Raw genomic sequence first — 14,645 nt, 5'->3', positions numbered from 1 at the left:
AACTTTGCCATGTTTTACCAATTTACTACCCCATCCAAAATGCTTTTTGAATTCCTTGCTAATTGAATCCCCCAAACCTACGTTTTCTTTGTCTCAGTTCCTTACAGATTTATGTTTCTTTGTCTAAACTGTGTAAAAGCTTCATGTCTTGCTGTCTTGCCTGAGGGTTTCAGCCCCAGGCAAACTCACTATGGATTCAGTGAGACCGAGGAATGTTAGTGGTCTTGGGGTCCAGTTAGGTTTACTACCTAGCTGTTCTACCCCCGATAGGTCGAGAACTAGAATTACGTCTGTATCCAACAGTCTGCAGGTCGGTAATCCTCCTCCATCTCTGCCTCCATCCAGCGCACTGGGCAGAGCTCTTTATATAGTGACTCAGTCAGTAACAGCTCATTGCCTACGGCATGGAAGCAGTAGCCCAGCAGTAGGTCAGTTACATCATCAAGTAGTTTAGGGTCAGGTGAGGATCCTGGCCAGCCTTTTCACCTCATTTTTTTTTTTCTTACTTTAACCACAAAGTCACTCCTTATCAGTTAATGGAACGCTCCCATTCTTTTAAATGATACAATAACAACTTTTGTATTTACAGCATATTCACAGAGTTGTATAACCTTCGCCATTATCTAATTTTAGAACATTCTCGTCAACCACCAAAAGTAACCCTGTACCCATTAGCAGTTATTCATCATTACCCCCCACACTCCCTTCCCCCAACCCTGAGAAATCAATAATCTACTTTTGTTTTTATGGACGTTTCATGTAAATGGGAATCATACATGTGGTTTTTCTTCTATCTGGCTTCTGGCATAATGTTTCAAATTTCATCCATGTCATAGCATGTATCAGTACTTCATTCCTTTTTTATTGCTGAATAATAGTCCATTGTGTGGATATACATTTTATTTATCCATTCATCAGTTGATGGACATTTAGGTTATTTCTACTTTTTGGCTATCATGAATAATGCTGCTATGAACATTCAAAAATTCAAGTACAAGTTTTTATGTCCAACAGGTGTGTATTATTCCATGAGGTATTTTAGTCAACCAGTCTTCACCTAGTGAAAGTTTACATAGTTTCCAATAGTTTGTTATTACAAGTACTGCTCCAATGAATACTTTTGTGCTTTTATTTGTGGAGATGTGTCTTTAGACCTATTCCTAGAAGTAGAATTACTGGGTCTATATACAGAGTTCTTTATATTATGCAAAGATGAGCCCTATGTGATATGAGTTGCAAATATATTCTTCTCATTTGTCATTTACCTTATAACATTGTATTTTGTTTGCCACAAAGTTATCTATTTTTGTATATAATCAAAATGTATCAGTGTTTTCTTTTACTGTATCTTGATTTGCAGATACAGTTACAAAGGCCTTCTTCAATTCCAGATTTTAAGGAAATTTACCTGTTTTTATCTGGTGCTTATATCATTTTTCATTTATACCTCTGATCTATTTGGAGTTATTCATACATATATGTGCATATTTAACATGATCCCTTTGCAGTTCTAATTCCCTTCATTGTTTCCTTCTGATTATTTTGCTCTTTCCAATGTTAAATGTTGGAAACATTGCTCTTTTCAATGTTAAAACAACGGAAGTAGTGGATATGCTAGTTTTGTTCCTGCACCTTGCACTGACTTTCCTCTGATGGGAATGCTTATAGTGTTTTCCTCTTAAAAAGATGCTAGGTTTTACTTTAAAAATTAGAAATGGGTGTTTAATTTTGTTAAAGGCCTCTTAATCATGTTTGTCCTTAGATTTCTGTAAGAATTACACAGACTATTAATATTGATACAGCTTTATATCTCTCAGGCTGCATCTTCTTAAAAATGTGTTATAGATTGTTTGCTACTGTTTTGTTTAGGACTTTTGTGCCAATATTCATGTGTGATTGGTTTGTGGTTTTATTATGCAATCTTTATCAGATTTAGTTTGTGTAAATGTTATACTTCTCCATAAAAAGAAACTGAACTTTCTGGATACATATTTTGAAAGTTTATGCAACACTAGGGATTACCTGGCCTCAAGAAAGTTTGATGGTTTCCAACTGAAACCATCTGGGCCAGGTTTCTTTTTTTTTTTGAGAATAATCCTTTGATAACTTTCTTCATTACTTCTATGGAAATTTTTCTCACTTTTCATCTCAACCATTATGAATTTCAGCAAATTGTATTTTCCTAGGAGATTAATCGCCCATTTGGAAAATTTATTTGCACCAGGCTATACAGACTAATCCTAGGCTTATTTGTTTGATTGAATATCCTGCTTCAATGGCTATTTCTCCCTTGTAGTTAGTTTGTGGCATTTGTGCTTAGTTTTTCTTGATTGGGTAAACCAGAGGACTTTAACTACCATTTATTAACTCTATTATAATTCATTTTACATCTAAGTACTTTCTCCTTTTATTTTATTAAGAATTTTTGGGAAAACACTGTCAGAATTTATGGGATTCAATTAAATCAGTGATAGAGGGAAATCTGTAGCTTTTAAATTTTTTATGTAAATAAAGAGAATTAAAATAAGTGAAGTCAATACTCAATGCAAAAAGAAAGTAAACAACAAGCAGAAGGCAGTGAAGTCCTAGACTTTTCCAAGTCAAATGCTGACAAGATGGAAGCCAACTGCTGCATCGTTCTCCTCGCTTGGCTCCTGGATTTGGCTGCTGTGGGATGATGAGATCCTGGAAGAGTCTCTGCATTCCATGACTCCGGATCCAAAGCGTGGGGTGACCATCTCCTCAGGTGTTCAAGGCATTTTAAAGAGAGACAGAGGTGCAGTTTTTCCACATGGATCTTTAAAAGTACTTTAATACTAGCAATCCATTATGCAGCATGAGGGCAGCATGAGAGCACCTTGACCCTGAGAGTAATTAATTCTAAACTGAACTGTGACAGAAATGACCTGTACAGTTACATTAAAATTAAAGCTAAAGCTAAAATGTCAACAGGGTTATATTAATTTCAGCAATGAAGTGTAAGATTTTATGTTTACCAATGTTTAGTATTCAAAGTAATTTATTTCCTGAAGTTTTATCTACCACCTTCAATTTCAATTGATAGACATTAAGAGCTAAGGAAAATATTTATAACAAATGAAAAGGAAGCATACATAATTATATATACAATAATGACCTACCTTTATAAAACAAAATATAAATAGGCCATATTTTACACACCAAAGTATTTATAATGGTAGTGACTCCTTGAAGGCAAAAATCCCTGTCTTACTCATCTTTATAGTGCCATCTTATAAAAGAGAACCTGGTACAAATTAGGTGTTCAGTAAGTGCTGAAAATAATGAAAGTGGATAATGTATGTCTTCCAAAATAAGGGCATTCAATCTCTAACATATGAAATTTTAATACTTATCTGAAACATACAAAGACAAAGGCCTAAAGACAATGTTGATATCTTGCTAAAATTCTCTTATATAACTTCATTATTACAAAGTTAAATCTTGAGTCAAAAATCCAACTCTAAAAATATGGTCTCAAAAATCATGTATCTACATTAAACACTTAGACGAGTAAACAGCCTTATGCTGCATCACACCATCACTGTGGCATAGATGGCTTGATTCCTCCTCTTAATTCTCTTTCTTTGCTCTGGTTCATGTTCATCACTCAACCTCTTCAACAGCACCTGAGGTAAGTCCTTTCCATCCCTCGACTCCCCAGCCTCACCAGGTCTCCCCTCTTTGCCAACTGGGGAACCCGGTGTATCATCAGAAGATACAATCATGGAACCGGGCAAGATCCTGACATCACAGAAACTTGCAGAAAAGTCAGAAGCTTGATCAGAAGAAGATTCTGCCGATGGCGTATTCACGTCACTATATGCACTTACAGTGCTATCTTCCCCTTCCTCTTCTTCATCTAACATTATTTCATCTGGATTAACGGAGGACAGGGCAGATGTGTCTGTGTTATATTCACTAGGGTCTTCCACAGAGTCATTACTCTCCACGTCTTCTGCTCCTCAGAGTCGCCACACAAGTGCTGTTCTTCCTTGGCCTTCTGAAGCCTGACATTAAGGTCAGTGATGCCAAGCTGGGCACAAAATTCAGTTTTCTGAGGACTGATCCTATGAACCAACTGCATTTGTATTTGTGGCCTTCCAGGATCATAACAAGCCGCTGTTATACTAAAGTTACATGGAACTCTGAGGTCATGATTTAATTTTTCCAATACTTCGTTCATTGCCTCTTCAGCTGTACTATAATCCCATCTATAAAAGTCCAAAACAACAGAGTTTTACATTTTATCAGCCTCAGACAATAAATGATGAAATCTAACTATGGACTTCAAGTACAAGGATAAAACTATAAACCATATATCAAAACTCCATTTAGTAAATTACACTTAATTGAACAAAGAGCCATTTTGAAATAAAAACAATTTTCAAGAAAAGCTGTCCTTAATTCACACCCAAAAATAAATATAAATTATTTTAATGTGTGAACCAAATCCCCACCATATTATAGTTTTATGTACACTTTTTCACTTATATGCTTATTTGGGTTGGTACCCAATAGGCCATTTTATTCTATCCCTTAGATGGAAAACTTTTACTTCCATACCAGTCAGTAAACCTTGAACTGTTCTGACACTCATGTAACAATAAGTCCCTTGACTCAAAAAGAAAAAAGTGGAGGGGACAGAAATTGTGCATGCAACGGAGAGGGCAAATCCTAAACAAGGTCAAACCTACCTTGCATGCAGGCCATTATTTTCAGGCATATTCCATAGGCGCCCTGTCACATTAACAAGACTGTTAGTAGCCCTGAGAATAGTAAGCCACTTAATATCATACTCCAAGTAATCAGGAGCACTGGGGTCATGTTCTATTTCTATTACCTATAGGAAGAAATAAGTAATTTTTAAGAAATACATATCTATTTTTCATATTCTAAGAATTTCAGTATAGCACAGAGAAGACAAGTAATGTCTTTATAGCCTCCTACAATGCTCATAGACAGTGACTGCAATGGGGGTGGGGGAGGTGAGGACTTGATAATATGGGTGAATGTTGAAACCACAACCTTGCTCATGTGAAACCTTCATAAGGTTGTATATCAATGATACTTAAATAAAAAAAGAAAAAAGTAAAATTAAAAAAAAAAAGAATTTCAATATAACAATAAAATTGTATAGGAATTTAGTAGCCTAAAAATATTAATGTAACTTAAATATTCTCAAAGAATTCTAATACATAAATTACGAACAGCGCAAATAAATTCTGAAAGGAAAATTAATGTTCTTTTTCAATCAATGGAAGACTTGCAAAGTTATTTAATTTTCTTTTTACCTGAAGAGAGTCTCTGTGTGGTAAGCATTTGTCCAAGGCTAAGAATTTGGTTGCTTTGGCTGTCTGTCCTTTATCCTTGGCCTAGACAATATGAACCACAATTTAAGAAAGAACATTAGAACATCACAAGTAATTCATACGCTGAACAGGATGGAAATAATCTTTATTACACATACCCCTGAGTTTTCTGTCAACGGAACAATTGTCACTTTCCCAAAACAAGTTTATTCTAAACCCACTTGTGCAATGATGAGTAGAACACCTAAATTCTGTGGGCTTCAATTTCCTTACAAAAGTCAAAGCAGAAACTGATTGATGATGGAGATGACGAGGTCGATAAATGAAAGCATATACACACATAAATCAAAGTACATAACACAAAAATTAAAGATAACAGAAGAACTCAAAAGTAAATTAGCAGAGCTAAAACTACACAATTTTTACAAGAAATCTTAGGAGAAAATCTTCATAACCTTGGGTCAGGCAAAGATTTTTTAGCTACAACACCAAAAGATGTGATACATACATTCAACAAAATTATGAAATATTATTCAACAAAAAATTGAATGAAATACTGAAACATACTACAACATGAATGAAAGAAGAAACCAGATGCCAGAGATTATATATTTTATGGTTCCATTTATAAGAAATGATCAGGCAAATCTATAGAAAAACAGAACCAAGCAGTGGTTGCCTGGGGCCTGAGGGTGGGAACGAGGATTCATAGCAAACAGGCACAAAGGCTGCTTTGGGGTAATGGAAATATTCTAAAATGTTTATGGGATGGTTGTACGACTCTAGAAATTCACTAAAAATCATTGAATTACACATTTAAACTGGTGAATTTTATAACATATACATTATATTCCAATAAAGTTTTTTTTAAAAGTGAACTGGCAGGTCTACAAAATGGGTATAGAAGGGAAGTACCTCAACATAATAAAGTCCATATATGACAGATCCACAGCCAACATCATACTTAACAGCGAGAAGCTGAAAGCTTTTCCTTTAAGGTAGGGAGAAGGATAAGGATGCCCACTCTCCCCACTTTTATTCAACATAGTTCTGGAGGTCCTAGCCATGGCAGACAACACAAAGAAATAAAAGGCATCCAGATTGGCAAGGAAGAAGTTAAACTGTCCCTGTGTGCAGATGACATGATATGATACATAAAAAAACCTAAAGAATCCACTCTAAAACTACTAGATCTAATATCTGAATTCAGCAAAGTTGTGGGATACAAAATTAATACACAGAAATCTGTGGCATTCCTATACACTAACAATGAACGAGCAGAAAGAAAAATCAGGAAAACAATTCCATTCACAATTGCATCAAAAAGAATAAACTACCTAGGAATAAACCTAACCAAGGAAGTGAAAGACCTAAACCCTGAAAACTATAAGATACTCATGAGAGAAACTAAAGAAGATACCAATAAATGGAAACACATCCTGTGCTCATGGATAGGAAGAATTAATATTGTCAAAATGGCCATCCTGCCTAAAGCAATCTACAGATTCAATGCAATCCCTATCAAAATACCAACAACATTCTTCAATGAACTAGAGAAAACCATCCTAAAATTCATATGGAACCACAAAAGACCCCAAATACCCAAAGCAATCCTGAAATGATTACACTCCCTGACTACAAGCTCTACCACAAAGCCACAGTAATCAAGACAATTTGGTACCGGCACAAGAACAGACCAATAGACCAATGGAACAGACTAGAGAGCCCTGATATAAACCAAAGCATAAACGTCAATTAATATATGATAAAGGAGCCATGGATATACCATGGGGAAATGACAGCCTCTTCAACAGCTGGTGTTGGCAAAACTGGACAGCTACATGCAAGAGAATGAAACTGGATTATTGTCTAACCTCATACTGAAAAGTAAACTCAAAATGGATCAAAGATCTGAATGTAAGACATGAAACCATAAAACTCTTAGATGAAAACATAGGCAAAAATCTCTTGAATATAAACATGAGCAACTTTTTTCCAAACACATCTCCTCGGGCAAGGGAAGCAAAATCAAACACGAACAAATGGGACTACATCATGCTAAAAAGCTTCTGTACAACAAAGGACACTATCAGCAGAACAAAAAGGCATCCTGCAGTATGGGAGAATATATTTGTAAATGACATAGCTGACAAGGGGTTAACATCGAAAATATATAAAGAACCCATACACCTCAACAAACAAAAAGCAAATAAGCCTATTAAAAAATGGGCACAAGATATGAACAGATACTTCCCCAAAGAAGAAATGCAGATGGCCAACAGGCACATGAAAAGATGCTCCACATTGCTAATTAACAGGGAAATGCAACTTAAAACCACAATGAGATATCACCTCACACTAGTTAGGATGGCCAACATAGAAAAGAACAACAAATGTTGGCAAGAATGCAGAGAAAGGGGAACCCTCCTACACTGCTGGTGGGAATGTAAATTAGTTCAACCATGGTGGAAAGCAGTACGGAGGTTCTTCAAAAAACTCAAAATCGAAATACCATTTGATCCAGGAACTCCACTCCTCGGAATTTACCCTAAGAATGCAGTTTTCCAGTCTCAAAAAGACATATGCAACCCTATGTTTATTGCAGCACTATTTACAATAGCCAATAAATGGAAGCAACCTAAGTGTCCATCAGATGAATGGATAAAGAAGATGTGGTCCATATACACAATGGAATATTATTCAGCCATAAGAAGAAAACAAATCCTACCATTTGCAACAACATGGATGGAGCTAGAGGGTATTATGCTCAGTGAAATAAGCCAGGCAGAGAAAGACAAGTATCAAATGATCTCACTCATCTGTGGAGCATAAGAACAAAGTAAAAACTGAAGGAACAAAACAGCAGCAGACTCACAGAACCCAAGAATGGACTAACAGTTACCAAAGGGAAAGGGATTGGGGAGGATGGGTGGGAAGGGAGGGATAAGGGAAAAAAGGGGCATTATGATTAGTACACATAATGTAGTGGGGGTGTGTGGGGAAGGCAGTACAGCACAGAGAAGATAAGTAGTGACTCTATAGCATCTTACTACACTGATGGACAGTGACTGTAATGGAGTCTGTGGTGGGGATTTGATAATGGGGGGAATCTAGTAACCACAATGTTGCTCATTTAATTTTATATTAATGATACCAAAAAAAAAAAAATTAAAGGGTAGCAAGGGGATTTTGGAAAAAGCCACAAAAGTACACTAGAGGCTTCTGGAATATGTAAAGAAGGTGATAAGAAGACATAGAGTAAACTATGTTTTCTGTATTTCTAAAGGATTTTTTTCATGTTCTAAAAAAAAAAGTGAGTAAAGTATACATAAAGTCTCTTTTCCAAACAAAAAGTGAACTAGCAGGAAGAAACATGGGTGGGAGAGTATCACTGTGCAGGTCATATTGGAAGTAGTAAAAAATTGACACTGAAAATAGTAAGGCACATGGAGGATAAAGGATCAGGAACCGGGCTTCAAGATGTCCTGCTGAGGACCAGGTCTCAACACAGTGGGACGGGACTGAGAGGGGCTGAAGGCACCGAGGTCACAGGCTGAGCTGGGCAGTGGGGCAGTTCTCAGGGACAGCGATCTCTGGTGCTGAGAAGGGGCTAACAGAGCACTGGTAAGTCAGAGGAAGCGGAGGAGCAAGAAAGGGGAACCAACATCCCATCAGTTCAGAGGTACAAATCTCTGAAGCTGACAGAAGATAACAGGGGAAAAGGAGCGAACCAAGCCCTAAGACAGAAGAGTGCACATAACACAGACGTGGAAAAGGACTGGTATGAACAGATGACTCTTTTTTAATGGCTTTATAGCATTATATTGTACAGTTATAGCATGATACATTTAACTAGTTCCTACCTTTTACTGTTACAAACAAGACTAAAATAAACTTGTATACATCATTTTGCATTTGCAGAATATATCTGTAGATTCAATTCAATTCTAATTCAAGCAGAACTCCTGGATCAGACTATTTTTATCATTTCCAGATATTACCAATTGTCCTCCAAAGACTGGTTCGAATCTGCATCCACAGCTGCCATGTAGGAGATGGCCTACGTTTGTATGCCCATGCCACCAGTTTGGACTCACAGGGAGCAGGGCAGCAGGGAACAGACTTGTGATTTAACAGTGAGGATATGTTTTAGCTGCCAATTTACTTCATGAAACTTGGAAACCAATGTGAATCCAAGCTACTCCTTTAACTTTAATATCAAGGTACAATTCATTCAGATATAGCGGAACGAATAAAGACAGTGTGGTATACTTATACAATGGAGTATGATTCACAGGTTAAAATGAATAATTAGTTACATGGATCAACATGGATTTTCAAAGACATTAAACAAAGAAGTTGCAGAAAGACACAAGTAAAATGATATTTATATGAAGTTTAAAACACACTGTATACTACATGGTTTAAAGCTGTTACAAATATAGTAATGATAAAAAATAATCAAGTGAATGATAAACATCAAATTCAGAACAGTGACTACTTCCAAGCAAAACAGTGAGGAAAGGGAGAGATAAAAGGAGATGGTGGGATTGAGGACAGATAAACAATGAGCTTCAATTGCATCTGTATTGCTTTATTTCTTAAAAAAGCAAAACTAAAAATGGGAAAGTACTAACACTTGATAAAATTAGATGGTAGATGCACAAGTAATATGTTCCAGTGTTCTCTATATTTTTACATGTATAAAATATTTATAACATAATTTAAGAATAAATTGGTCAGTTCATGGAAGAATCCAGTGAAAAAGTCAAACTATACTTGATGCTTAAGTTATTTTGGGGCATGCAAGTTACAACTGTTTAAAAACCATTCTCAGAACAAAACCTTTTTGATAGTCATGAGATTTAAAGATACCAAAGATACCAGCAATCCTTATACCTTGGTATTTTACTACACCTGCCAAACCTGAAAATCACAGTTAAATAAAATTATTATAGGCAAATGTAACCGCTTTACTAACTGAACAATTTAGAGGCCTAGGATCTCATATAGTCCTAAAATAACTTGAAAATTAAGTATCATGATAAGGTTACTCCTTCACACAATAATACATAAGTAAGACCAGGGAGGGGAGGCCTAGAAGTACATCAGGCAAGAGACTAAACATAAAGAAAGGAACAAATGAGATAGTGTGTATTAAGAGGGAAACAGACATCATTTGGTGTCTAGTGGAATATGGTGGGGAGAGGAATAGGGGAAAACTCCTATGATTGATTTGTGTTACAAATCTGGAACTTAATAGGTGTAAGGTATAAAGAAGTATAGTTTCTCTATTTCTGATTGATCATCTTCAGACAATTTCACCTTTTCACCATACTGTAGTTGTCAAAAGATGATCACTCAGTAATGAAATAAAGAAATTAAATTTCTGAAGTTCCAGCATCATCATTACAAACACCCATGAACAGTTACAGACAAGACTGTATAGTTTAAAGGAATTAACACTGAACCTGAATCTAATCAGATCTATAAATCTAAATGCAGATTATAAGCAATGCAGAGGATAATAAAACAAACATGTTAAACAAAGCACAGAATTTCAATTGGCTAAATCAAGAATGCAGGAAATTCTACAAGACAAATTTCCCACTTTCTTCAACAAGTAAGTGGCATGGGGGTAAGGATAGAGAGAAAAAGGGCAGTTACAGTCTAAGAGACTTGAGAATCATGACAAATGAAATGTATGGACCTTGTTTAGATCCAACTTGAACAAATCAACTGTAAAACACATCTTTGTGAGAGACCATCAGGGAAATCTGAACATGAACATGGGACAAATACATAAGGAAGTAGTATCACTTTAGTTAGGTATAATAATGGTACTGTAGCTGTGATAGTTTCACAAATTCTTTTCATTTAAAAATATTTACTTCCTCCTGTTCTGAGAGAAATCTTCTGCATACATGGATGTTTTATTGCCCTTGTCTAGCTCGGATTAACACATAGTCTACAGGCACACACCTGATCATCTACATTTGCTCTCTTACAACAGTAAACTATGTTTTCTACCTTTATCTCGTATCTACCTACCACTTCAGCATTTTATTAAAAATAATAATAATAAAGAGAGAAATGTAGTATCCACATATAAATCAAGTATAAAAATCAAATGAATATTCATATTTGAACTGACTGTTTATAGTTCATAATGCATGAGCAAAACCGAAAGTTTCTGTGATGACTGCCCTTGTACTGTTCTCTATGTAACTTATTCATTATGTAAGAATTTGTACTCCATATAAGAACTTGTTCGTTATGCATCAGAAGATTGGAGACTGACGAAAATTAGGCTTGGGGTGGATTAATGATTGTGCATTGAGTATTGACCCCCCTATACAGAATTTTATTGTTGTTAACAACCATTTGATCAATAAATATGAGAGATGCCCTCACAAAGAATATATATAAACACACTTCCAATTGTAAAATAAATAAGTAACCGGGATGTAATGTATATAGCATAAGGAATATAGTCAAAATATTGTAACAACTTGGTATGGTGATAGCTGGTACCTAGAATTATCATGTATATAAATGTTGAATCACTGTGTTGTACACCTGAAACTAATGTAACACTGTGTGTCAACTATCCTTCAATAAAAAATAATTATCCAGGAAAAAAAAAAAATTTACTTAAGTACTTACAGGTGAAATCATCTGATGGCCAGGACTTACTTTAAAATACTTCAGGCTCCTCCTCACATAAAAAACTTTAGGGGGGAGTAGGATGAAATAAGGTTGGCAAAATGATAATAGTTGTTGAAGCTGGCTAACAGGTAGAGAGATTCATTTTACTGTTCTCTATTTTTGAGTGTTTAACAAATTCCATTATAAAAGTTTAAGTTTTTTTTAATAAAAAGAGTAGAAAAGAAAAATACAAGGATTGCAAATAGTGTACAAGGTCTTTGAAGTTATATTAACCATTGCTTAAAACACTAGATGAAGCATGGGCATATTTTCATGATTACTGACTTAAATTACTTTAATTAAATTTTCATGATTAACTATTTAAATTAAGAGACATCCCCAAAACATCATATATCTCCACATGCTGCTCAGCTGGTATATATATCCTAACAGGCTCTTACATCCCATCAAACCAAGAAATAACCCAAGAACACATACCTAAATAATAAATGTTTGGTGCCACCCAGCCACCATAGGGTAACTCTTGCAAATGATTTGATGCTTCATGGTTTCCCCCAATGAAAACTGTGAGAACTGGGGCCTTCTTCTCTCCTGAATAATACCTAGAACACGAGAATAAAGCTGTCGGTTGGCATAACAGAAATTAAGCACAGAGAAAAGCAACTAGGCATTCCTATACCGTTAGGCATTGCAGAAAAGCAAAATAAGGTCTCAAAGGAAAAGCTGAGCTCATCATAAAAGTTAAAAAGCGCTTTCGAAACGAACTGCCATCTTTCCCTTGAGAATTTAGGGCTGCCACCGCGGTTTCAAGCCAGTGTACGTTCAGTGAGGTCAAGGACTTTGTCATTTCACTGCTATTACCCCAGAATCTAAAACAGAGACTAGCTCACAGCAGGCATCCAACAAAAACTGGATCATTACACGAACTAGTGCCAGAGTCCTTAACCCGTCAGCTTCTTCCTCCAGATCCTTCCCTCAGCCTGCGATCCCTCCCTAAACAGGTAAGAGGGGACTGGAAAGAAGACAAGTGACATTTCCAAAGCGTCAGTTCCTAGAGACGCAGCGTGAACAAAGACGGGAACTAGGAGCCAGCTAGTCACCCCCGTCAAGGTTCCCTCCCCACTGCTGGCCAGTCACGCTCGCACTGCCGGGTCCGAGACCCGATCAGCGCCCCTCACCTGTAGAAGGTCTGCATGTGGCGGTACTTGGGCGGCACGGCCATGCAGCGCAGGTCGGCCTCGTTGCGCACCGCCTGGAAGTCGCCGCAGCACAGCAAAAGGTCTATCGGCCCCGGGCCGCGCCGCTCGGCCAGCGCCAGCGTCTCATAGATCCTGTCTAGCTCGCCGTGGCAGCAGCCGGCCACAGCCACCCGCATCCTGCCGCCCGCGGCGGGGAGCTGCCCGCAGCTCGCTGGACCAGCGCCGGCCCGGGCCGAGCAGCGAGGACCTGACACTTCGCCCTGCTCCCGCCAACAGTAACGCAGCCATAGGCTGGTTGAGTCTGCGGCAATATAAATCGCTTCCGGTTTCCAAATATCGCGAGAGAAGGATCGGGAAGAACCAAACGAACAGTAGGATGCCGGAGAACTTTCAAATGGATTCAGGCTTTTCCGAATCTTAGCAGTCTGACAGATGATAAAAATCAAAACCAGAGTAATTTGTTTTAAATTCCCAGAAATAGGAGTTCAGTTTGATAAAATTAAACCAAGCTACACAACTTGAGCAAGTGAGATTGGCTAATTCCCTAGGACGAAACCTCTCAAGGCAAAAAGAATTGCCTGAATCAGAAATCAAAAGATTTCTTAAAAGACACCCAAAATACAAACAATTTTAGCTCTCTCCATTTCTCTCAGCAGCCACTCAGTTGCCATGCCCTATAAATCTATCCTTCTCATTTCTACTCTCACTCAGTACCCTAATTCTGTCCTCTTAACCCAAAACACTGTAACAGCCTCCCAGCTGTGTTTTCCACACTGAACTCCACTTCCTCCAATTCTAGTACTACGCTAAGGGCCAGATTCCTTTCCAAATACACAGCTTTGGTAATGTTACAATGCCATCCTCCTGCTCACAGACCTCTGATGGCTTCTCAGGGCCTATAGTTTTCTTAGCCTGTTGTTCTGGCCCACAGCCAGAACACAGGTATATCTATTCATTGACATATTGTTAATGGCTGCATTTATGTTACAATGATGGAGCTGAGTGATCATGATGGAAAGCATGTTGCCTGCAAAGCCTAAAATATCCATTATTTGGTCTTTTATAGAAAATGTTTGCTGACACCTGCACTAAACTACATCCCCCATTTCCCTCCCAGTGTTGTTTCCCTGGAGCCTGAGCTTTCCTGTGTTAGTGCCTCCGCTTAACCAGTCTGGCTCTCCTCAGGGAAATTCACCCCTCCAGGTCCAAGTGGACCCTACTCAGGGAAGCTTTCCTGGCTCCCCATGTGATCGTCCCTGCTTTGCACTCCCGTCACACTGTGTCATGGCATTTTGCACGTTCTGACTTTTACTGTAAATATTAACCTTTGTCTCGTGTTGCTTCCCTCTCACCCTGGTGGAGTCTCTAAGCAGCCTGAGGGTGGGAGGCATGTCTCAGCTGTCTTCAGCTCCCCCTAACCCTACACGTAGTCATTAGCTATTTGGAG

At 37.5% G+C, this 14,645-nt stretch overlaps 1 protein-coding gene across 1 annotated transcript; it reads right to left on the bottom strand.

Annotated features, from left to right (window-relative positions):
- Positions 1 to 2,398: 2,398 nt before the first annotated feature.
- On the bottom strand, positions 2,399 to 14,369 carry LOC118921868 (lariat debranching enzyme-like). Its single transcript, XM_057488390.1, is given in 7 exon segments — positions 2,399 to 3,976; positions 3,979 to 4,232; positions 4,716 to 4,861; positions 5,313 to 5,393; positions 10,144 to 10,256; positions 12,477 to 12,601; positions 13,178 to 14,369. Coding segments are annotated over 7 exon segments (1,341 nt in total). The 5' UTR covers positions 13,375 to 14,369; the 3' UTR covers positions 2,399 to 3,551.
- Positions 14,370 to 14,645: the final 276 nt, after the last annotated feature.

This window comes from Manis pentadactyla, chromosome 1 (genome assembly GCF_030020395.1).
Source record: "Manis pentadactyla isolate mManPen7 chromosome 1, mManPen7.hap1, whole genome shotgun sequence".
In the NCBI taxonomy this organism is placed as follows: Eukaryota; Metazoa; Chordata; class Mammalia; order Pholidota; family Manidae; genus Manis; species Manis pentadactyla.
Note: the sequence above shows the minus strand (reverse complement) of the source record. Positions and strands in the feature narration are given on the sequence as shown.